Source organism: Saccopteryx bilineata, chromosome 3 (assembly GCF_036850765.1).
Source record: "Saccopteryx bilineata isolate mSacBil1 chromosome 3, mSacBil1_pri_phased_curated, whole genome shotgun sequence".
Taxonomy (NCBI): Eukaryota; Metazoa; Chordata; class Mammalia; order Chiroptera; family Emballonuridae; genus Saccopteryx; species Saccopteryx bilineata.
Genome location: NC_089492.1, coordinates 201,954,359 through 201,976,717, shown reverse-complemented (window position 1 = coordinate 201,976,717; position 22,359 = coordinate 201,954,359). Strand labels below are relative to the sequence as shown.

Genomic DNA, 22,359 nt, shown 5'->3' with positions numbered 1-22,359 from the left:
GAAGGCAGTCAGACTCCCACATGCGCCCAACCGGGATCCACCCGGCATGCCCACCAGGGGGCGATGCTCTGCCCATCTGGAGCGTTGCTCAGTTGCAGAGGGAGCCATTCTAGCTCCTGAGGCAGAGGCCATGGAGCCGTCCTCAGCACCTGGCCAACTTTGCTTCAGTGGAGCCTTGGCTGCAGGAGGGGGAGAGAGAGATAGAGAGGAAGGAGAGGGGGAGGGGTGGAGAAGCAGATGGGCGCTTCTCCTGTGTACCCTGGCCGGGAATCGAACCCAGGATTTCACATGCTGGGCCGATGCTCTACCACTGAGCCAACCGGCCAGGGCCAGTTAATCAGTTCTAACATGCACTGTCAGGGCCACGGAGGCTGTTCCCTGCTATGATCTGGGTTCAGAAAAGCAGCATGGGTGCAAGCAGGTAACAAATGTGCAGTTTTCTTCATTTTAAATTTGGAATGTGCACCTATTTCTCTCTCATTCTCTCACCCCTATTGTCATGAATAATTTCTTGCTTGTGCAATCAGAAAAAAGGAAGCAGATTGAACAGGCAGGGCAAAATAGCATATTAATTGCAATCTATATCCTTTGCTGGCAGCCTTTGTCTCTTTCCTCAGGTTCTGTTGAGAGAAAATATAGAGCATGTGTTTGTCCAGGCAGCTGCGAAATGAGAAAGAACTTTCCAGCTCCGTTATCTTTATTTTCATGCTAGGACTGTTTTGTTTTTAGTAGTAGGGGGAAGTTAGATTACGTGTTCCATTTGAGTAGGATTGAGAATCATGGTGAAAATAACATATTTTACCATGTGGTAATTTAACCAGGCCATATGAGCAATCTGAATGCCCCAACATTCATGGAAGCCTTTGACTGACATTGGAAGAACTTCTTTCTGTTAGTTCTTACCAAGTGTTGGATGTAGCCTTCCACACATGTGAATCTCTCTGTAATGGCGTACAACATGGAATAGCCTCGTTTCTATATTAGAGTCCCATGTTACAATGGCTGTCGGTCAAAATATTCAGTTTGGGTTTTAAAAAACCACACAAATATTTGATACTGATATACATAATTTAGTAGTTGCTATTTCAGAAACTTTTAATATAGAAATATCAGTTATTCAAAAGTTTGTTGTTGTTTTTTTTAATACAGAGACAGAGAGTGAGTCAGAGAGAGGGATAGACAGGGACAGACCGACAGGAACGGAGAGAGATGAGAAGCATCAATCATCAGTTTTTCGTTGCGACACCTTAGTTCATTGATTGCTTTCTCATATGTGCCTTGACCGCGGGCCTTCAGCAGATCGAGTAGCCCCTTGCTGGAGCTGGCAACCTTGGGTTCAAGCTATTGGGCTTTTGCTCAAACCAGATGAGCCCGCGCTCAAGCTGGCGATGTCAGGGTCTCGAACCTGGGTCCTCTGCATCCCAGTCCAATGCTCTGTCCACTGCGCCACCGCCTGGTCAGGCGAAAAGTTGATTTTTAGTTTTGGCCATCACACTAGGCTTAAGTATTTGAGCTCCTGCGTAGGCTCATCTGGCTTGAGCACAAGCTCAACATCTTGAGCACAGGGTCATGGGCTTGAGCGTGGGATCATAGGCATGATCCCATGGTTGCTGGCTTGAGCCCAAGGTCGCTATTTTGAGCAAGGGGCCACTTGCTCTGCCGTAGCCCCCTGGTCAAGGCACATATAAGAAAGCAATCCTTAAACAACTTAAGGAGCTGCAACGAAGAATTGATGCTTCTTATCTTTCTCCCTGCCTGGCCCTAACTGTTCCTCTCTCTGACTCTCTGTCTCTGTGCCAAAAAAAAAAAAGTATTTGAGCTCCTGAAAGTAGCTGCAGTTTATTTTTGTGTGGTAGCTCTAAGCAGGTTTTTTATCTCTCTCTGTGTTCTGTCAGGGGTGGGTTGTTTCAGCTGAAATCATGGAGTTAGGACTGGTGGAGCTCGAGGCTCTGTACTCTCTCTGGGTCCTAGAATGGTCAACTGAGCATCCAATATGCTGTTTGTGTTGTGGCATCTAACAGGCCATTAGGTGCACTCAGCAAGGGTCCCATGTCCTGCCTGCTGTGGTCTAAATGTTTGTGTCCTTCCAAAACTCCTATGTTGAAATCCTACCCCCCAAAACTGATAGTATTAGGAGTTCAGGCTTTGGGGAGGTACTTGGGTTATGAGGTTGGAACCCTCATGAATGGGATTAGTGCCCTACTAAAAATGGTATCACAGAGCTCCCCAGTCCCGTCCAGCATATGAAGATATACAGTGAGAGGTGCTAACTCTAAACCAAGAAGAGGGGAAGAGAGCCCTCACCAGAATCTTACCATGCTGCTGCCTTGATTGTGGACTTCCAGCCTCTAGAACTGTGACGAATATATTTCTTTTTTTTTTTTTTAAAGAAGTTATCCCTCAAACCTGAGAGATTTTTGGGTTTTTTTTAGATTTTATTTATTCATTTTAGAGACAGAGAGAGAAGGGAGGGAGGAGCAGAAAGGATCAACTCCCATATGTGCCTTGACCAGGGAAGCCCAGGGTTTTGAACCAGCAACCTCAGTGTTCCAGGTCGATGCTTTTACCCACTGTGCCACCACAGGTCAGGCTTTTTTTTTTTTTTACAGGGACAGAGAGAGAGTCAGAGAGAGGGACAGACAGACAGGAATGGAGAGAGATGAGAAGCATCAATCACCAGTTTTTCATTGTGACACCTTAGTTGTTCATTGATTGCTTTCTCATATGTGCCTTGACCATGGGCCTTCAGACCAAGTAACCCCTTGCTCAAGCCAGCGAACTTGGGTCCAAGCTGGTGAGCTTTTGCTTAAACCAGGTGAACCCACGCTCAAGCTGGTGACCTCAGGGTCTCGAACCTGGGTACTCCACATCCCAATCCAACACTCTATCCACTGCGCCACGCCTGGTCAGGCTTTTTTTTTTTTAAGTCAGTCTTTATTTATTTTTTTATTTTATTTATTCATTTTAGAGAGGAGAGAGAGAGAGAGACAGAGAGAGACAGGGGGGAGTAGCTGGAAGCATCAACTCCCATATGTGCCTTGACCAGGCAAGCCCAGGGTTTCAAACCAGTGACCTCAGCATTTCCAGGTCGACGCTTTATCCACTGCGCCACCACAGGTCAGAATATATTTCTATTTATAAGCTACCTAGGTTGTTTGTGGTGTTTTGTTATAGCAGCCTGAGTGGACTAAGGCACTGCACAGTAGATAATGAGAAAGTGGGCACTTCACTACGTGATAGAATTTAGCACACAGTAGATGATGAGAAAATGTCACGTTTATGAAATATAAATTTCTCTACTCCGGATGGATTTAAGGGATGTTTGGGGTTCAGAGCTGTCCTGTGGGATCTTCCAGAGACCCAAATTAGCAATGGTGATGAGGAGAGCTTTCAGATTATATAAGCTTTGGAAGAACCATTAAGGAACCATAGGCCTCAGGAAACTCTAGTTCTTCAACAAAAACCACCTAACAGGCCCGATGTTCAGACAAAAATGTCTTTGGTATTTTTTAAAAACAGCATCCCATCTACTTCAAGAGCTATTCTAGTGACACTGTCATGGAAGTAGTAACTTCAGTCAAGGGAGTTCAGGTAACTGTTTTTCTATGGTTACTTTCACAGTCTAAAAGGATTGTGTTTGCATTTCTTAGAGTAATATTAGTGCCAGAAATAGTTTAATTTTTTTTACTTCCTGAAGCTGGAAACGGGGAGAGACAGTCAGACAGACTCCCGCATGCCCCCGACCGGGATCCACCCAGCACGACGCTCTGCCCACCAGGGGGCGATGCTCTGCCCCTCCGGGGCGTCGCTCTGCCGCAACCAGAGCCACTCTAGCGCCTGGGGCAGAGACCAAGGAGCCATCCCCAGCGCCTGGGCCATCTTTGCTCCAATGGAGCCTCGGCTGCAGGAGGGGAAGAGAGAGACAGAGAGGAAGGAGGGGGAGGGGTGGAGAAGCAAATGGGCCCTTCTCCTATGTGCCCTGGCCGGGAATCGAACCCGGGTCCCCCACACGCCAGGCCGACGCTCTACCGCAGAGCCAACTGGCCAGGGCTAGTGCCAGAAATAGTTTAAAGGTAACAAAATTCTTGGATATAAAACTTGAGCTATGGCCTGACTAGGCGGTAGCGCAGTGGGTAGAGTGTCAGACTGGGACGCGGAGGACCCAGGTTTGAAACGCCAAGGTCACTGGCTTAAGCGTGGGCTCATCTGGCTTGTGCATGGGCTCACCAGCTTGAGCATGGGCTCACTGTTTTGAGCTCAGGGTTGCTGGCTTGAGTGTGGGATCATAAACATGACCCCACGGTCACTGGTTTGATCCCAATGGTCACTGGCTTGAATCCCTAGGTCGCTGGCTTGAGCAAGGGGTCACTCGCTCTAGTGAAGCCCCCTGGTCAAGGCACAAATAAGAAAGCAATCAATGAACAACTAAGGTGCCACAATGAAGAATTAATGCTTGGCCCTGGTCGGTTGGCTCAGCAGTAGTGTGTGGCCCAATGTGTGGAAATCCCAGGTTCGATTCCCAGCCAGGGCACACAGGAGAAGCGCCCATCTCCTTCTCCACCCTTCCCCCTCTCCTTTCTCTCTCTCTCTTCCCCTCCTACAGCCTAGGCTCCACTGGAGCAAAGTTGGCCCAGGCGCTGAGAATGGCTGCACGGCTTCCGCCTCAGGTGCTAGAATGGCTCTGGTTGCAGCCAAGCATCGCCCCAAATGGGCATAGCGTCGCCCCCTGGTGAGCATGCCGGGTGGATCCCAGTAGGGTGCATGCAAAAGTTTGTCTGCCTCCACCCCCTGCTTCTCACTTTGGAAAAATACAAGAAAGAAAAAAAGACTTAATGGTTCTCATCTCTCTCCCTTTCTGTCTGTATATCCCTGTCTGTCCCTCTTTCTGATTCTCTTTCTGTCTGTCAAAAAAAGAAAAAGAAGGCCCTGGCCGGTTGGCTCAGTGGTAGAACGTCGGCCTGGCGTGCAGAAGTCCCGGGTTCGATTCCCAGCCAGGGCACACAGGGGAAGCGCCCATCTGCTTCTCCACCCCTCCCCCTCTCCTTCCTCTCTGTCTCTCTCTTCCCCTCCTGCAGCCGAGGCTCCATTGGAGCAAAGATGGCTCGGGGGCTGGGGATGGCTCCTTGGCCTCTGCCCCAGGTGCTAGAGTGGCTCTGGTCGCAACAGAGCGACGCCCCGGAGGGGCAGAGCATCACCCCCTGGTGGGCGTGCCGGGTGGATCCTGGTCAGGCGCATGCGGGAGTCTGTCTGACTGTCTCTCCCTGTTTCCAGCTTCAGAAAAAATACACAAAAAAAAAAAAAAAAAAAAGAAAAGAAAAAGAAAAAAGAAAGGAAAGAATGAGACCTGGCAAAACAGATTCAGAGTCACAAATCTGTCTTAATAGTCATATAAATGCTGTTATGTTGATTAGATTAAATTATTTAGAGCTGTTTACTGAGTATATGGTATTTTTTAAGTCACAAAACTGAATCATGTTAAGATGACTTCTGTTGAAGAGTTTTATGTAAGGTCACTGTCTACAAGCACTTTCATTAATATAGTCCCAGTCAGAAACAGAGGAAACTAGGGGAAAAATAAGGAAAGTCTCCTGCATGCTTCCTCTTAAAGTAATATTCCTTAAATAAATTGAAGAATGAGAGAATTTGATTAAATTCCCAGCACTAATAAGATTAAGCAGAAAGACAGGTGTGGAGTAATCGTGGCTGATGGAGAAGGGTTAGGTTGTACATCTTGTTCAAGCACAGATTCCTGGTGGCACTGTTAGTAGTAAGAACCATGGGCCTGCCTGTGCTCAGGACACTGGGGGAAACAAAACATTGAATAAAACTAGATGTGCTTTAATTTCAACTTGGTGTCTTGTTGGTGATCAAAGTTCAAATCATTTAGTTTTATCAAAGAGACAGTTAAGATTAGTAGAATGCATGTGTGTGTACACACAAAATTAAGAGACTTTATTTTATACCTCTTTGTAGTAGTTGCATTTTTTTCCACATGCAAGTATTACTCCTTTTTTTCTTGTCAATACAATTATGTGGTGAAGTGAAATTTCTGACTTGTTTTTTGTATTTATCTTCACATATATATATACTTAATATATGTATACAATAAAAATTGGGACTACAGCCTGACCAGGCGGTGGCGCAGTGGATAGAGTGTCGAGGATCCAGGTTCGAGACCCCGAGGTCGCCAGCTTGAACCCAAGGTCGCTGGCTCCAGCAAGGGGTTACTTGGTCGGCTGAAGGCTGCGGTCAAGGCACATATGAGAAAGCAATCAATGAACAACTAAGGTGTTGCAACACACAACGAAAAACTAATGATTGATGCTTCTCATCTCTCTCCGTCCTGTCTGTCCCTATTTATCCTTCTCTCTGACTCACTGTCTCTGTAAAAAAAAAAAAAAAAAAATTAAAAAAAAAATTGGGACTACATATTTATTAGAACAGCTAAAATAAAAACTAATGATAACACCAAATGCTGGCAAGGATGTGGAGAAATTGAATCTTTCAGACATTGCTGGTGGCAATGTATAGTGGTACAACTACTCTAGAAAATAATTTGGGAGTTTCTTTAAAAAACCAAACGTAGACTTATCATACAACTCGGCAGTTTCATTCTTGGACATTTATCTCAGAGAAATGAAAAACAAATACTCATGCAGAAATAATAGCCCCAAAATGTAAACTACTAAAATGTCCTTCAGTTGGTAAATGTTCAATAAACTATGGTATGTTCATACCATGACATAACTGTTCAGCAATAGAAGGAGCGAGCTAATTATAGATAAATAAAACAACTTGTCTATATCTTAAGGGTATTATGATAGTCCTTCCAAAGTCACATACTGTATGATTCCATTGATGTAATATCTCAGTCAGTTTTGGCTACAATAATAAAAACATTATAGACTGTATGGCTTAAACAGCAAGTATTTTTTTCTCAAGGTTTGGGAGACTGGACCTCTAAGACCAAGGCTCCAGAGGGTCCACTTGGATGAAGGTCTACTTCCTAGTTTGTGGACAGCTGCTCTGGCTGCATTGTCTCATACTTCACAGACCGACAGAGAGTGACCTATGTCTCTTCCTCTTCTTTTAAGTGTATTAATCCCTTATTAATGGCGGGGGATTAATGTCCCACTCTTATGACCTCATCTCACCCTGATCACCTCCCTAAGGCCTCACCACCAAAGACCATCACACTGAGGATTAGGCTTTTAGTATATGAATTTTAGAGAGACATGTTCAGTCTATAGCAATAAGGCTACTCAGATTAGTGGTGGCCAGGGGTTAGGGAAGGCAAGGTGGGGAGAGGACTCTCAGAACTAACACAATAAAGATCTTTGTAGTGACGGACCAGTTTTATGTCATAATTGGGGTGGTGTTTACATGTGTCTGCCCTTTACACACCTTGCACCAGTGTCAGGGTCGTGATTCTGATGTAGTGCTGTACTTACACAAGATGTGACCACTGGAGAAAGCTGGGCCTCTCTGAAGTTTGATAGTCTTTGAAGTTTCCTGTGACTATCATTATTTCAAAATAAAAAGTTAAAATTTTGATTGTACATCTTTCAGAATATTTTTTAGTTCCTTGGCAGATAAGAGACTTCACTGTGTCTTATATTCATGAACCATTAGCTTTTTAATAGTTCAACTGCTCTGTCTAGTAGAAATAAGACTAGTTATTATGAAGCAAATATGATAATTAGTTACATTTTTTTTATAATTTTTTTAGTTGTGTTTTTAGATCTCTTGCTGATTCAAAGTGCTTAGCAGACTGGTAGCTAATTTGCTCTTTTGTTGTTTCCATGGTTTGTCAGATAAAGTAGATGAATCATTAACCCCAACAAGTAATTACTGCATTATGCTAAGGGGCAGGCTCTATTCATGATGTGAGAACAGTCATGAATAAGACAAAGTTCCCACCCTCCCAGAGGTTACAGTTTTGGCATGTGAAGTGGGGCTAAAAGAAGGCAGAAATCTTTTCCCCCAGCCTCCTGGCTACTGTTTGAGCTGAAAGGAAAGGGAAGTCTTCCAGTATCTACTTCAGTGTTCTGTCCTCTGGGGTGGTGTCTCTTCGTAGCATTACATCAGTGTCGGCAGAATATTTTGGATCTGATGTTTCTGGCAGGAAAAAAAACATGATTTGGAATCACTGGACCTAATACATATTAAGAACTGTAAAGAATATTGTAAAGAAAACAAATAGAACCTGACAGTACTACATCATCATCACCCTCACTGCTGACACTATAATATGGTATAATAAGGCATGCCAGTGGCATCCTTAGTCATCATAAAGACCAAGAAATATTGGCTCACCTAAGTTACAGGAATAGCTGGGGGGTCAGATTCAAGAGTTCTAACTAAACTCTGGCTCTTTCCTATTACCTCTCGCATCCATTCATTGAACACATTGAACTCTTAGTATGTGCTAAGTGTGAGGACAGATAAGCCAAACATTGCTCTTCATTGCACCGACTCCCAGATTCAGGGAAGGCAGCCACAGCACATCTGGCAAGCATACCCTGGGCTTCGTGATGCTCCTCAGAGTGTCCAGCAGTGCCAGCCTCACCTGAGCTTATTAGAAACAGAATATCTGGGGGGCGGGGGTGTTACACATTCTCCAAGAGATTCTTTCTTTTTTTTTTTTTTTTTTTTTACAGAGACAGAGTCAGAGAGGGATAGATGGGGCTAGACAGACGGGAACGGAGAGAAATGAGAAGCATCAATCATTAGTTTTTCGTTGCGACACCCTAGTTGTTCATTGACTGCTTTCTCATATGTGCCTTGACCGCAGGCCTTCAGCAGACTGAGTAACCCCTTGCTCAAGCCAGCGACCTTGGGTCCAAGCTGGTGAGTTTTTTGCTCAAGCCAGATGAGCCCGTGTTCAAACTGGCAACCTCGGGGTCTCCAACCTGGGTCCTCCGCATCCCAGTCTGATGCTCTATCCACTGCGCCACCGCCTGGTCAGGCCCAAGAGATTCTTATGCTCACCGAAGGTGAAGGGTAAGAGGCACCGTGTCAGTGCTGCAAAAGCCCAGTAGCAGACGAGAGGGTGCATGGCTCCTATGTCCGTTAGAGGCTTACCCAGCAGCTCTCTATTCCTTTAGGAGTGATTACAGAAACAGTCCACCGGGAAGGCTGCTTGGCAAAGACTGAGTCACTACTTAGTGGAATGTTTTCTAGAACTTCCAAAGTGCCTCAGTAAATCAGGACTGTCAGACCAACTCACTGATTTGCTGCTGGAACTCTTAACGTGAAAGTCAGGAGTGACCCTGGCAAGCCTAGGGCTGACGTGTGTGGTGACAGTGGGAGTGATCCTGGCAGGGAAGCGGGGGAGGCCTGGACATTGTTTCTTCAGTCTCCTGTCCTGCTGCTCCCTGCCCTGGGCTCCAAGCTTGAAAGCTCCAACAATGGCATTCCCAAGTAAGGCGCACCACCCCTCTGTTATCCCAAAGAATGAGGAGATTTCCCAGGCAGCCCTGAGCAGTGTCCACCAGGCTAATGGCGATGAAGACGAGAGGGCTGTGTCCAAACTGCAACGCAGGCACAGTGACATCAAAGTCTACAAGGAGTTCTGTGACTTTTATGCAAAATTGTGAGTGTTTTTTCCTCACGTTCCCCTCTTCCACATCTAGCCTTCCTGGGCTTTCAATTCAGTAGCCATTGGCGGTGTTATTTCCTGGACTTTGTGCAGGGGCTTTCCAGACTCTGCTGTGGGTTCCGGCAGACAGGTCAGTTGCCTGGCCTTGTAAACTTGTGTAGGTGAAATGCAGATGTGAAGAAAAGTGCTGCCTTTAACGTAGAGAAGTAATGTCTTTGTCTTTAGCAACTTCCTGTTAATAAACAGTATATTTCACTGTGTCATCCAAGAGGAGGCAGGGTTAGTGTTTATATTGTTAGGATCATAATAGGTCATTTCTATACCCTGAAACTGTCCACAGATAAGTGCTGGTTACGGGAAACTGAAAAATGAATTACAGCCTGCTGATAAAAATACAGATTTTTGTTATGTCTAACAATCAGCAGTTTTAAGTATGCTAACTGGGTTTCTTAATATTGCCTCTAGGGGATTGAATGAGTTAAAAAGGATGTTGTATAACTAGCAAATATATATATATTATACACTTAACCCTAAAAGTTCATCTAATTTATAGAATTAAATGTGTTTTAGCAAACAGTTGTTTTTTTTTTTAATAGTGCAGAGGAGTATTTAGACCAACTCATGTAATATTGTTGACCTTATAGAAGGTTGTGAGCTTGCAATTATTGCAAATCCTCACTTCATCAGTTGAGGGTTAAGGATAATTTAACTAGCCTGATTATGTGTTTCTATGAATTCATTCAGTGTGGTTTTGCAACAGATGTCATTTTTTTTTGACAGCTTATAAAGAACTCTTTTTAAGAGTTATTAGGCAATTATAATTACATTATAACTAAAATATCTGGTGAATTCTCAAGATGCTTTTTGGACTTATACATTTTTTTTATATTAATGCCAAAATATTTGTTTCACATATTTTCCTACATGAGGTGTTTGAATAATGGAGGATGGCAAGCTTTCTGTGTTTACCTGGTTTTTGAAAGTAGATCAGCTAAAACAATTATGACTGGATAGTCAGGAAGAGTCTATACTAAATGCATACGCATGTGTGTCTGTGTGTGTGTCCTGCATAAAATGTATCTAGAGATATACCCCAATGTATATATTCATTACCATCATAATTCCGTTGAAAATTTTAGTGAAAAATCTTTTCTGAGAAATTAGCTAATTTATTATTATAACTAACCAAATGATATCTGTAACTAATCATTCGTGACTTTTAAAAAATCACTTTTACCATGTGTATTAAATATAAAAGTCAGCTGTAAAAAAAACACACATATGTCAGTATAGGTTTACCTATGGTAACAAATGTGCCACTTGAGTGGGGAGGTTGCTAACGGGGGGCTGTGCATGTGTGGGGCACATGAGAAATCTGTTCTCTCCACTCAGTTTTTCCTGTGAACCTAAAACCAATCTACAAAACAGTCCATTAAAAGTAAAATATACATACACACACACACACACACACACACGTACGTCAGTATACACATAGTGCTAGAGGGTCAAAGTGGGCAAGGAAAGGGAAAGGGAGAGTTTAGTAGGTTGGTGATATTATTGGTATTTTTTTCCTGAAAGTTTTCTCTAATGTTCTCTTCCTATTCTTTTCCTGCCTGTTATGAAAAGGAATACTTCAAAAATATGTTTTACATTATCTCTAAAACTAGTTCATTATTTTTCCTATGATGGAAAAAAGCTGTATATTTCTATTTTCTAATTCTAACTATTGAGTATTTGAACTTGAATGTAAACAGTCAATAGCAGCGGTTTTCAACCTTTTTCATCCCGTGGCACACATAAACTACTAAAATTATTCAACACACCAAAAAATATATTTTTTGCTAATCTAACAAAAAAAAAAAGGTTTAATTTTGATTTATTCACACCAGACTGCTATTGTTGCATTGGCTGCTGTCATTTTTTTATTTTGACAGTCTAGGGCAGTGGTTCTCAAAGTGTGCCTGAGAAGATTTCCAGGTGCACCCTATGGTATTCCAGAGAAATATGTGCCTGTTGGGGACCAAAAAACCAGCAAGGTTTTTGGAATATAGATTTTTGGGGGACAGAGGTGTGGGGAATTGGCTGTAAGCTGACAGTCTGCCCAACCCCCCACCTCACTTCCCTGATTAGGTTGCAAAAGGCTGTTAAGCTGTGGTGCTAGATTGTTTACACTGCCCCCATGTTCCCCAGAAAGACTGGAGGCAAGTTTCTTCTATCCTTTGTTTGGTGTAAAGTTAAGATGATATGTATGATAGGGTTTTGGATTGATGATTAAACATAAGAGATTGTCTCTTGAAGCCTTTTGGATTTCTATAAAAGAAGAATATGTGGCAATATCTAAAAAAACTTTGAACATTTTACTACAATTTTCAATTTTCTGTTTATATGAATTAGGATTTTCTACCCTCAACACAATTAAGAGTAAAAAAGAGTAATTCTTCAATGTATTGACGAGGAGATAAGAGTTTACCTTTCAAATATATGCTCAAACATTGAAGAAATCGCTAGGACACATCAGGTTCGTGTTTCTCATAAACACGAGAATGAAAAAACAATACATTTGTGCCAGGACCTGCCGAATTTACTAAATCTTACTAAGAATCTGTGTGTGTGTGTGTGTGTGTGTGTATAAATAAATAACTTTTTTGTTTTTTTATTTTTTAACCCCCTTTTTTACAAATTCTAAAAAGCCATAGCTAAAAAATGTAACATAAAAATGTTTTTTAATGTCAGCACTACTCATTTATGGATTCTTGCTGTATTGGCCAAGAGTTTGCTTAAAGGCTTTTAATCACTGTAAAAAAAATAGAGGACTAGATGAAGATGGGGCACATATACACCATGGTATATTATTCAGCTAGGAGAAATGGTGACATTGGATCACTTATAGCAGAATGGTGGAGTCTTGGTAGCATTGTGCGGAGTGAAATAAGCGAATCAGAGAAAAACAGGAACTGCAGGATTCCATACATTAGTGGGACATAAAAGCGAGACTGAGAGGCGTGAACAGGAGTGTGGTGGCTATGGGGGGTGGGGGGAGGGAAGGAGGGAGAGGAGGAGGGGGAGGGGTACAGAGAGAACTGGATGGAGGGTGGCAGAGGACTATCTCTCTTTGGGTGATGGGTATGCAACATAACTAAATGACAAGATAACCTGGAAATGTTTTCTTTGAATGTATGTACCCTGATTTATTGATGTCACCCCATTAAAATAAAAATTTATTTATATATAAAAAAAAGAAAAAAGAAAAAAAATAAATAAATAAAAAGAAATACAAGGTCCTGAAAAAAAAAAAAAAGAAAAAAAATGTTTTTTAATGTCAGAATAAATTTAATTTTGTCATATTTATTTCGTTTAATTACCATAAAAGCATGCTTGGACTTTATATATTTTTTCTTTAATATTTGACTTAGTTATTGTAACATTTCTCAGAAATTTGCATATAGTGCGCCTACAATTATTTATAGGATTTTAAATGCACCCCGACTTAAAAAATTTGAGAGCCATGGCCTAGGGAAACAAGGTCAGGGACCCTGACTGCATAGTCAGATATTGCATGTTTTGGTTTTTTTGGGGTTTTTTTTTTTCCAATTTTTTTTTTTGGTTTTTTTGTATTTTTCTGAAGCTGGAAACGGGGAGAGACAGTCAGACAGACTCCCGCATGCGCCCGACCGGGATCCACCCGGCACGCCCACCAGGGACGACGCTCTGCCCACCAGGGGACGATGCTCTGCCCACCAGGTGGGGATGCTCTGCCCCTTCGGGGCGTCGCTCTGTTGTGACAAGAGCCACTCTAGCACCTGGGGCAGAGGCCAAGGAGCCATCCCCAGTGCCCGGGCCATCTTTGCTCCAATGGAGCCTTTGCTGCAGGAGGGGAAGAGAGAGACAGAGAGGAAGGAGGGGGGTGGGGGTGGAGAAACAAATGGGCGCTTCTCCTATGTGCCCTGGCCGGGAATCGAACCCGGGTCCCCCACACGCCAGGCCGACGCTCTACCGCTGAGCCAACCGGCCAGGGCCCAGATATTGCATGTTTTAAAAAGTCTTGGGGCACACCAGCTGAACATCGCTGGTCTATAATATAAAGGTCAGGCTCTTGCCGGTTGTCTCAGTGGTAGAACGTCGGCCTGGCGTGCAGGAGTCCTGGGTTTGATTCCTGGCCAGGGCACACAGGAGAAGTGCCCATCTGCTTCTCCACTCCTCCCCCTCTCCTTCCTCTCTGTCTCTCTCTTCCCCTCCCACAGCCAAATCTCTATTGGAGCAAAGTTGGCCCGGGCGCTGAGAATGGCTCCATGGCCTCTGCCTCAGGCACTAGAATGGCTCTGGTTGCAACAGAGCGACGCCCCTTGGTGGGCATGCTGGGTGGATCCCGGTCAGGTGCATGCGGGAGTCTGTCTGACTGCCTCCCTGTTCCCAACTTCAGAAATATACAAAAAAAAAAAAAAAAAAAGGTCAGTGATAAACATTTTGATCCTAGGAACCCTTTAGACTTAAAAATTATTGACCTCCCAAAGAGTTTTTGTTTTATCAATACTTACTATATCAGAAAATATACCAGGCCCTTGCTGGACAGCTCAGTTGATTGGAGCAACTTCCTGAAGCAGAAAGGTTGTCTCTCTCTCTCTCTCTTCTCTCTTCTCTCTCTCTTCTTCCCTCTGTCTTTTCTCCCTTCCTCTCTAAAATGAACAAATAAAATTTTTTTAAAAAAGAGAACATTTTAAGTATTAGTTCATTTAAAATAATCTCCATTATGCAATAATATTAATAAATGTTAATAAATTTTTAATGAAAAATAAGTGTTTCTAAAGCAACAAACACTTTGTGGGAAGTGTAGCATTGTGTTATAGTTAACCTCTGTCTTAATAAAAGACAGTTTCTCTTAATTGTTCTGCATTCATCCTATTGTTTTAGATAAAATTTCTAAGGAAAATATGGCCTTCCATAGAGAACTAATTAGAAAAGGGAGGACCTTTGGAACCTCTGAAAGGGTCACAAGTGGTTCCTACATTTTGAGAACCACTGATCTAGGTAATAATGAATAAGGACATTCCAGGATGGTCTTTTCTAGCTTATTTGGAGTTCCATTAAAATCATTAAGGATTTGGTGATTCTTGTAAGAAGGTTTTTTGTTTGTTTTTTTGTGACAGAGACAGAGAGAGGGACAGATTGGGACAGACAGAAAGGGAGAGAGATGAGAAGCATCAATTCTTTGTTGCGTCACCTTAGTTGCTCATTGAATGCTTTCTTATATGTGCCTTGACCATGGGGGCTACAGCAGACTTAGTGACCCCTTGCTCAAGTCAGTGACCTTGGGCTCAAGCTGGTGAGCCTTGCTCGAACCAGATGAGCTCATGCTCAAGCCGGCGACCCCGGGGTTTTGAACCTGGGTCCTCTGCGTCCCAGTCAGACACTCTATTCACTGCGCCACTGGTCAGGCGAGAAGGTTTATAATTATAATAATGCTTAATACTTGAGTAGCATCTTCTGATTTCCAAAGTGGTTTTATATACTTTTTTTTATTTTGTCCTCAAACCAGTACTAGGAATTATGAGGGCAGGTGTGGGTTTACCATACTTCACCAAGGGACACCTGTGGTTCTTGGCTAGGACCAAGGAGGAAGCAAGCCTTCCTGGTGCTCTACAGACACTTTCGTGATTCACCTGGACATGGTGAAGCCAGGAGAAGAAGGGAACTTGACAGGTTTTTCTTCCTAATGCACAGTAATTTTAAAATTCATTTTAATGTGAGATTTAGGCAAGGTTTGCCAAATAACGAGACTGCCCCCCTTCTTCCCTTCTGCCCTTTCTCCTTTTTTGGTGATGTTTTAATTCCATATAAGCCTAATAAGTAAACTGAGTGGACTGGTGTGGGGTATAAACATGGTACCAAGTGAGAAATGGCAAAGCTACAAAGTAGGACTGCTGTCCTATGAAACATTTGGGGGAAGGCAGAGCTGCCCTCTTTTGGGAAGGGGTTGAGGTGAAACAAGTTGTATGAAGACCTTTGCTAAAGAAGCAGCAAACTTAGACACTGACAGGCAAGTCAGTTCATCTGCCTGCAATATGGATATTCTTTCCCATCTGCCTCACAGGGTAGTGTGGTAAGACGCGGGAGAATGTTGGCAGTGACTTTACAAGTGGATTGAGTAACTGTGTGAGGTGGTCAGAAGCTGCACCAGTGTTCTCTACACAGAGGCGGAGCTTGTGCTTTGGGTGTCTAGAAATACACTTAACAAATTACAAAGGGTGGCTGAGTCTGTGACTGTTCTGCTTTAGGGGACCTTCTCCACTTGGAGGCCTTTCAGAAACAAAACAGTTCTTTATGTGAAAGTTAGGTGCCCAACCAGGCGGTGGCGCAGTGGATAGGGCGTCGGACCGAGATGCCAAGGACCCTGGTTTGAGACCCCGAGGTCACCAGCTTGAGCGCAGGGTCATCTGGTTTGAGAAAAAGCTCAACAACTTGGACCCAAGGTCACTGGCTCCAGCAAGGGGTCACTCTGTCTGCTGAAGACCCACAGTCAAGGCACATATGAGAAGGCAGTCAATGAACAACTAAGGTGTCTTAACGAAAAACTAATGATTGTTGCTTCTCAACTCTCTCTGTTCCTGTCTGTTCCTATCTATCCCTCTCTCTCTGTCTCTGTGAAAGAAAAAAAGAAAGTTAAGGAATCCATTTGGAGAAAACTAATTAACTGATAATATGCCTTATTATAGGCTTTCCTTGCAAACTGCACAGTGGTTAGGTGGAACTTGGGACCATTTATTGAATGCCTCCTGTGTGTTTGCAGGTATAATGCAATGACTGGCAAGGGAATCACAGAGGCATTGGGCTCATCATCAGTGGTCACTTGACTGCCTGGTTTTACTTTCCTCATCTATAAGGTGGGGTAGTGTCCCTATCATGTCCTCATGTCCTCTCAAGTGTTTGGAACTGATATTGTCATCTCATTGTGATTTTATAAGCAGAAGACCTGGTTATAGTCCTCTGTCTTCCATTAGCTAATTAGCTCTGTAGGGTTGTCACTGCACCTCTCCAGACCCCCCATTGATCATCTGTAAAGTGATCTTTATAATGTAAAATTCTATGACTTTTTTTTTTTTCTACAGAGACAGTCAGAGAGAGGGATAGATAGGGACAGACAGACAGGAACGGAGAGAGATGAGAAGCATCAATATCAGTTTTCATTGCAACACCTTAGTTGTTCATTGATTGCTTTCTCATATGTGCCTTGACCACAGGCCTTCAGCAGACTGAGTAACCCCTTGCTCGAGCCAGCGACCTTTAGTCCAAGCTAGTGAGCTTTTGTACAAACCAGATGAGCCTGCGCTCAAGCTGGAGACCTCATGGTCTCGAACCTGGGTCCTCCACATTCCAGTCCTATGCTTTATCCACTGCGCCACTGCCTGGTCAGGCAAATTCTGTAACTTTAAGGTATATTTTCTAATATTGGTATTTAATATTTGTCTTACCAATTAGATTGTAGGACTAAGGAATTTTGCCTGGTTTTTAGAGTTGCTTGAGCAGTTGCTTTCAACAGGGTCCCCAAACTTGTTACACAGGGGGCCAGTTCACTCTCCCTCAGACCGTTAAAAAAAAATTATGAACAAATCCCTATGCACACTGCACATATCTTATTTTAAAGTAAAAAAGCAAAACGGGAACAAATACAATATTTAAAATAAAGAACAAGTAAATTTAAATCAACAAACTGACCAGTATTTCCATGGGAACTATGCTCCTCTCACTGACCACCAATGAAAGAGGTGCCCCTTCCGGAAGTGGGGCGGGGCCAGATAAATGGCCTCAGGGGGCCGCATGCGGCCCGCGGGCCATAGTTTGGGGACCCCTGGTCTAACCAATGGATAATCTGTGCTGCAATGACATGGCGTTCAGTTGACATGAGGTTTAGATTCTGTTCTCTGAAGGGAGAGATTGGATCTGAGATGCTGACCTGTGATTATTATAATCAAGCTATAAACTCAAGCTCCATGGTGGCAACTCTTAACTTTCATCTCTACCCATAGTGCCTAACAGGTAGTAGGCATTCACTCGTGATATATTTATCAAGAGGTATGTCAAAATGTTAAAGACAATCAGCTTCCAAGCAGGAGAAGCTTTCAGGACCTGAAATGCTAGCGCAAAGAGGCATGGGCAGTGTGAGTTGAGTACTGAAGACACAAGCAAAAATTGGGCTTTATAGATAAAATACGTTTTTTGTGATCAGATAGAATGTGTGCTCCTTTGTTCTTTCTGTTTTTTTATCTTAAATCTAAGGAAAGGTCAATAATTTGTGACTTCCTGTCCTTTGTTGCAGTAACATGGCCAATGCCCTTGCAAACGCCACCTGTGAGCGCTGCAGGGGGGGCTTTGCCCCTGCTGAGAAGATCGTGAACAGCAATGGCGAGCTGTACCATGAACAGTGCTTTGTGTGTGCCCAGTGCTTCCAGCAGTTCCCGGAAGGGCTCTTCTATGAGGTGAGTCCCCGGGAGAATAATACAAAACCCGTTCTCCTCCCCACCCTCCCCTGCCCTCCCCTTCTTTTCCTAAGGCAGCCTTCTGCCCTTTAAATTTTAATGTAAAGATTATACTGCAGTGCCAGATATTTGGTACCTGTCAGGTTAGTGGTGGCTTGTATTATGGGATGCCCTGACAGACACCCCCCCCCCATTTATACTTGTCATTTCATTCTCCTATTTCAGAGCCCACGGATCCTGTGGCATTATATGTGAGCACTTGAGCTCAGCAGACAAAATTCTTCCATAAATGTCAGTTGTAGTTTTCCTGACTTCACCACTCAGGTCCCCACTTACTTGCCCCTACATATGCCTTCCTGACTCCTGTCTCTGTCTTTGCTCCTCCTCAGAAAACCATGGGGTATTCTCCTGGAAGCAGGGTGTTTGCTACCTACACCAAGACTTTCTGGGATCCAGTAGGCCCTTCCGTGCGTTTACATTCTAAAGAGGATCTTTGGAAACAAGGATTTTAGGAGGGCACCCTATCCATATTCAGTTCTTCTGTGTGTCTTATATTCTTTCCTAGATACTTGGGGTTTTTTTGATTCTCTGGTGTTACCATGTGGTCTGTACTAACATTGGGTTTATTCTTACTATGATTGAAATCCCCTTCTCACAGTAAGTGTCTACTTTTGGGGCTAGTCTAGGGAGGCTGACCTTATGCTCTTAATGAAGATAAGAATGGGGTGTGTGTGTGTGTGTAAGGGAGAGATCAATTAATTTACTTTTACCAGCTTACTCCTTACATATTTGTCTATATGTGCTTCATATGTATATTTTTATTTGATTATATATACATAGAATTATGTTCTAGCTAGAGATGATGGCTGCTGTTTGATTTTTCCTTTTGCCTAACAGATTTTTAAATTTCTCTGTTTTACACACCATTCCTGAGGAAGGAAAGGTAGTTGTTAAATGCCATTAGTAACTTGATTGCAACTCAGACAGCATTTCCCCATAAAAACAATGCCCCTTGAGAGTGGGTCTCCTAGCCCTTGCTTGGCAAACTGTGGCTCGCAAGCCACATGCAGCTCTTTGGCCCCTTGAGTGTTTAGCAGAGGCCAGCTTAGGAGTACCCTAATTAAGTTAATAACAATGTACCTCCCTATATCGTTTAAGTTTAAAATTTTTGGCTCTCAAAAGAAATTTCAATTGTTGTACTGTTGATATTTGTCTCTGTTGACTAATGAGTTTGCCAACCACTGTCCTAGGCCAGCTTACAGGAAGCTGTTCCCCTGTCTGTTAGGGTCACATGAACTACAGAATGATCATATGTTTAGTAAGTTCATTCTGGGAAACAGCTTTTAGAGTTTTGATTAGGGAACACTGTTTTTATTCACATTTTGAACTCTCAGTATGTCCCAGAAACACACATTTTCTACAGCAGCGATAGGAACAGGAATTCTTTTTCTCTGTCCTTTCAGGTCTTCCTAACTCCTTTCTTGGATAATGGGCATCTTTTTCCTGTCAAGGGTGATGGCTTTTGGTGGCAATGGCAAGTGACCGTTGGGGTGCACCTGAGCAGAAAAGACACAATGTCCAACAGCAGTAGGGGAGACACAGAGTTGGAAGGGCGAGGGCATGGTTAGAGATTCCAAGGTTGTCTGTGGTTGCTGTTGGCAATGAGGAGGATAGCAGCTGGGTTCAAGAAGAACAGGAATCTGACCAGGCAGTGGCGCAGTGGATAGAGCGTCAGACTGGGCTGCGGAGGACCCAGGTTCGAGACCCCGAGGTTGCCAGCTTGAGCGAGGGCTCATGTAGTTTGAGCAAAAGCTCACCAGCTTGAGCCCAGGGTCGCTGACTCGAGCAAGGGGTTGCTCAGTCTGCTGAAGGCCCACGGTCAAGGCACATATGAGAAAGCAATCAATGAACAACTAAGGTGTTGCAACGCGCAATGAAAAACTAATGATTGATGCTTCTCATCTCTCCGTTCCTGTCTGTCCCTGTCTATCCTTCTCTCTGACTGTAAAAAAAAAAAAAGAAGAAGAAGAAGAACAGGAAATCATTACAGACTATGGCAGTGGGGACAGGAGCGAGGGCGACACTCCATTTGTGTAAAAACGCCTAAGGACCTGCTTCTGTAGTCTTGACAGAAACACTCTCAGGTCTGAGGAAGCACAGTTGAGGCAGACCAGGACCAGCCTGGAAGGAGGTAAGACCCCAAAGTACATTTAGGTGCATTTTAGGCATCTGCCTCCAGGGGAAACATTAGTCCTCATACTTTGTAAACTCCTTTCTTATCCCTACCTTTATTTTTTCATGAGGCCCGAAGAGGTTGAAATGTCCTTGACAACAGCACGATTGTAACAGGACTGAATTAGAATTTAGTTTGGTATCCTAGTATTTGATATGGTATTCTTTCCCTTATATAGTCTCTTTAAATCTAAGATATTTTTATTGAAATGAATAATTATGTCAAAGGCCTTACAAGAAATTTCAGAGGTGCGGACAGAAGAACTCAAAAGAAAAAGGCAGGATCTGTTTTTTTCAAATATTTTTCTTATTTCCTGGGTTTGCTATTCCCTCTCTGTCACTTCCTTCTTCCTGTATTGTCCATTTGCTTGCCATTTTGAATTTCATATTGTAAAGTACTGTGACTTCCTGAGCTCCTGGGTCCCCTATTTGGATACGGTCAGCTGCCAAGTCCCTTGTGCTTAGTTAGAAGCAAGGTCGTGTAAGAGCCTGGAAAGGAATGGGTTTAAAGCGTGACTCACACTTGTCCTTCTGCCCACATCAGTCCTCTTCACTTCTGGGTTATAAATAGCCTCCCTGGGCTTGTCTGATAGCGTTCCAGAAGATGTTATCAACAGCCACAACATCTATTAATGGGCTGTTGCCCAGCTTAAACACCCTGGGGTCCTGAGGAAGATTGCTATTTTAGCTACGTTCACCATCAAAATGTCTTGTTCAGGCCAGAACACACCTTTCCTTTTTTTTTTTTTTTTTTTTTTTTTTTTTTGGTATTTTTCTGAAGCTGGAAACGGGGAGAGACAGTCAGACAGACTCCCGCATGCGCCCGACCGGGAACCACCCAGCACGCCCACCAGGGGCGACGCTCTGCCCACCAGGGGGCGATGCTCTGCCGTGACCAGAGCCACTCTAGCGCCCGGGGCAGAGGCCAAGGAGCCATCCCCAGCGCCCGGGCCATCTTTGCTCCAATGGAGCCTTGGCTGCGGGAAGGGGAGAGAGAGACAGAGAGGAAGGAGGGGGAAGGGCGTGGAGTAGCAAATGGGCGCTTCTCCTGTGTGCCCTGGCCGGGAATCGAACCCAGGTCCCCCGCACGCCAGGCCGACGCTCTACCGCTGAGCCAACTGGCCAGGGCCCACACCTTTCCTTTTGGTTGAATTATATTAGACAAAAAGCCATCAAAAACTTCCAAGAAATAATCTACATGTTTAGTTCTATCCAGCAATAAATTGTTTTCCAGAAAAGGAAGCATGGAAACTTATCTGGCTCACATTCCATCTGAGACACAGCTCTGTGCTACAGTCCTGGTAGGAATGGTGACCCAGTCATTTCCCTTCTGTGCTTTTGCTGTGGCAGTGCTTTATCAGCAGAACACCATCCTTCCCTCGTTCCCACAGTCCCTGTCTTGCCTCTAGACAGCTGGCTAGTGATAAATGATGACATAGAAGTGGGTTCTCTACACTCACTTTCCCTTGAAAATGGGATTCACTTTTTGCTGTGGAATGTCCTACTATCAGATAGCCAGGACATTCTTCCCTGTCATCAGCAGGTAGGTCTAGTGGGAGACTTGTCCCCTACCAGTCTCTGGGACCTATATCTGGGAATAAGCAGACCAGGCTCAGATACAATGTTTCTAGCTCAACTGCAGTTCTTCTTCAAGTGACTTAACATCAGCCTGGATTATTACCGGCGTTGGCTCCTTACTGGAGATGAATTTGAATCCCACAGGGTTATGTGGTTTAAAAAGTGAGCTACAGTTGTCTACTGAAATGGAAACCCATCACCACTAAAGATAGTGGGGTGGGCTCAGCTTCCATTGTCAGTAAGGGCTACTGTCTTCACTCAGCGTTTTTTGTTACGACATCATCAGTGGTGTTCTCAACCTACTTCCATCTGTTCCATTCCAGTTATCTTCTCCACACAGCACTTCTTTTATGCCTGTAGTGTATAGAGCATGTGCACATTTTTTTCAGCTACTTATGTATGTGCTTATTTCTTGCCGTCTAACTTGGAATGCCTTGGGTACGGGACTGTCCTGATTCTGTTTCTCTGTCACTTGTT

The 22,359-nt window shown here is 43.7% G+C and overlaps 1 protein-coding gene across 8 annotated transcripts in view; it reads left to right on the top strand.

Moving 5' to 3' along the window:
- LIMS1 (LIM zinc finger domain containing 1) overlaps window positions 1–22,359 on the top strand; it is a 148,051-nt gene that overhangs the window by 103,068 nt on the left and 22,624 nt on the right. For 4 of the 8 annotated variants that reach the window (XM_066268567.1, XM_066268568.1, XM_066268566.1 and 1 more), the window contains one exon: window positions 17,913–18,072. In XM_066268567.1, the coding sequence (XP_066124664.1) occupies window positions 17,913–18,072 (160 nt within the window). Of the gene's footprint in view, window positions 1–9,346; window positions 9,596–17,912; window positions 18,073–22,359 lie in introns of those variants that run through there. The other 4 variants (XM_066268561.1, XM_066268562.1, XM_066268563.1 and 1 more) reach the window with 3 other exon arrangements.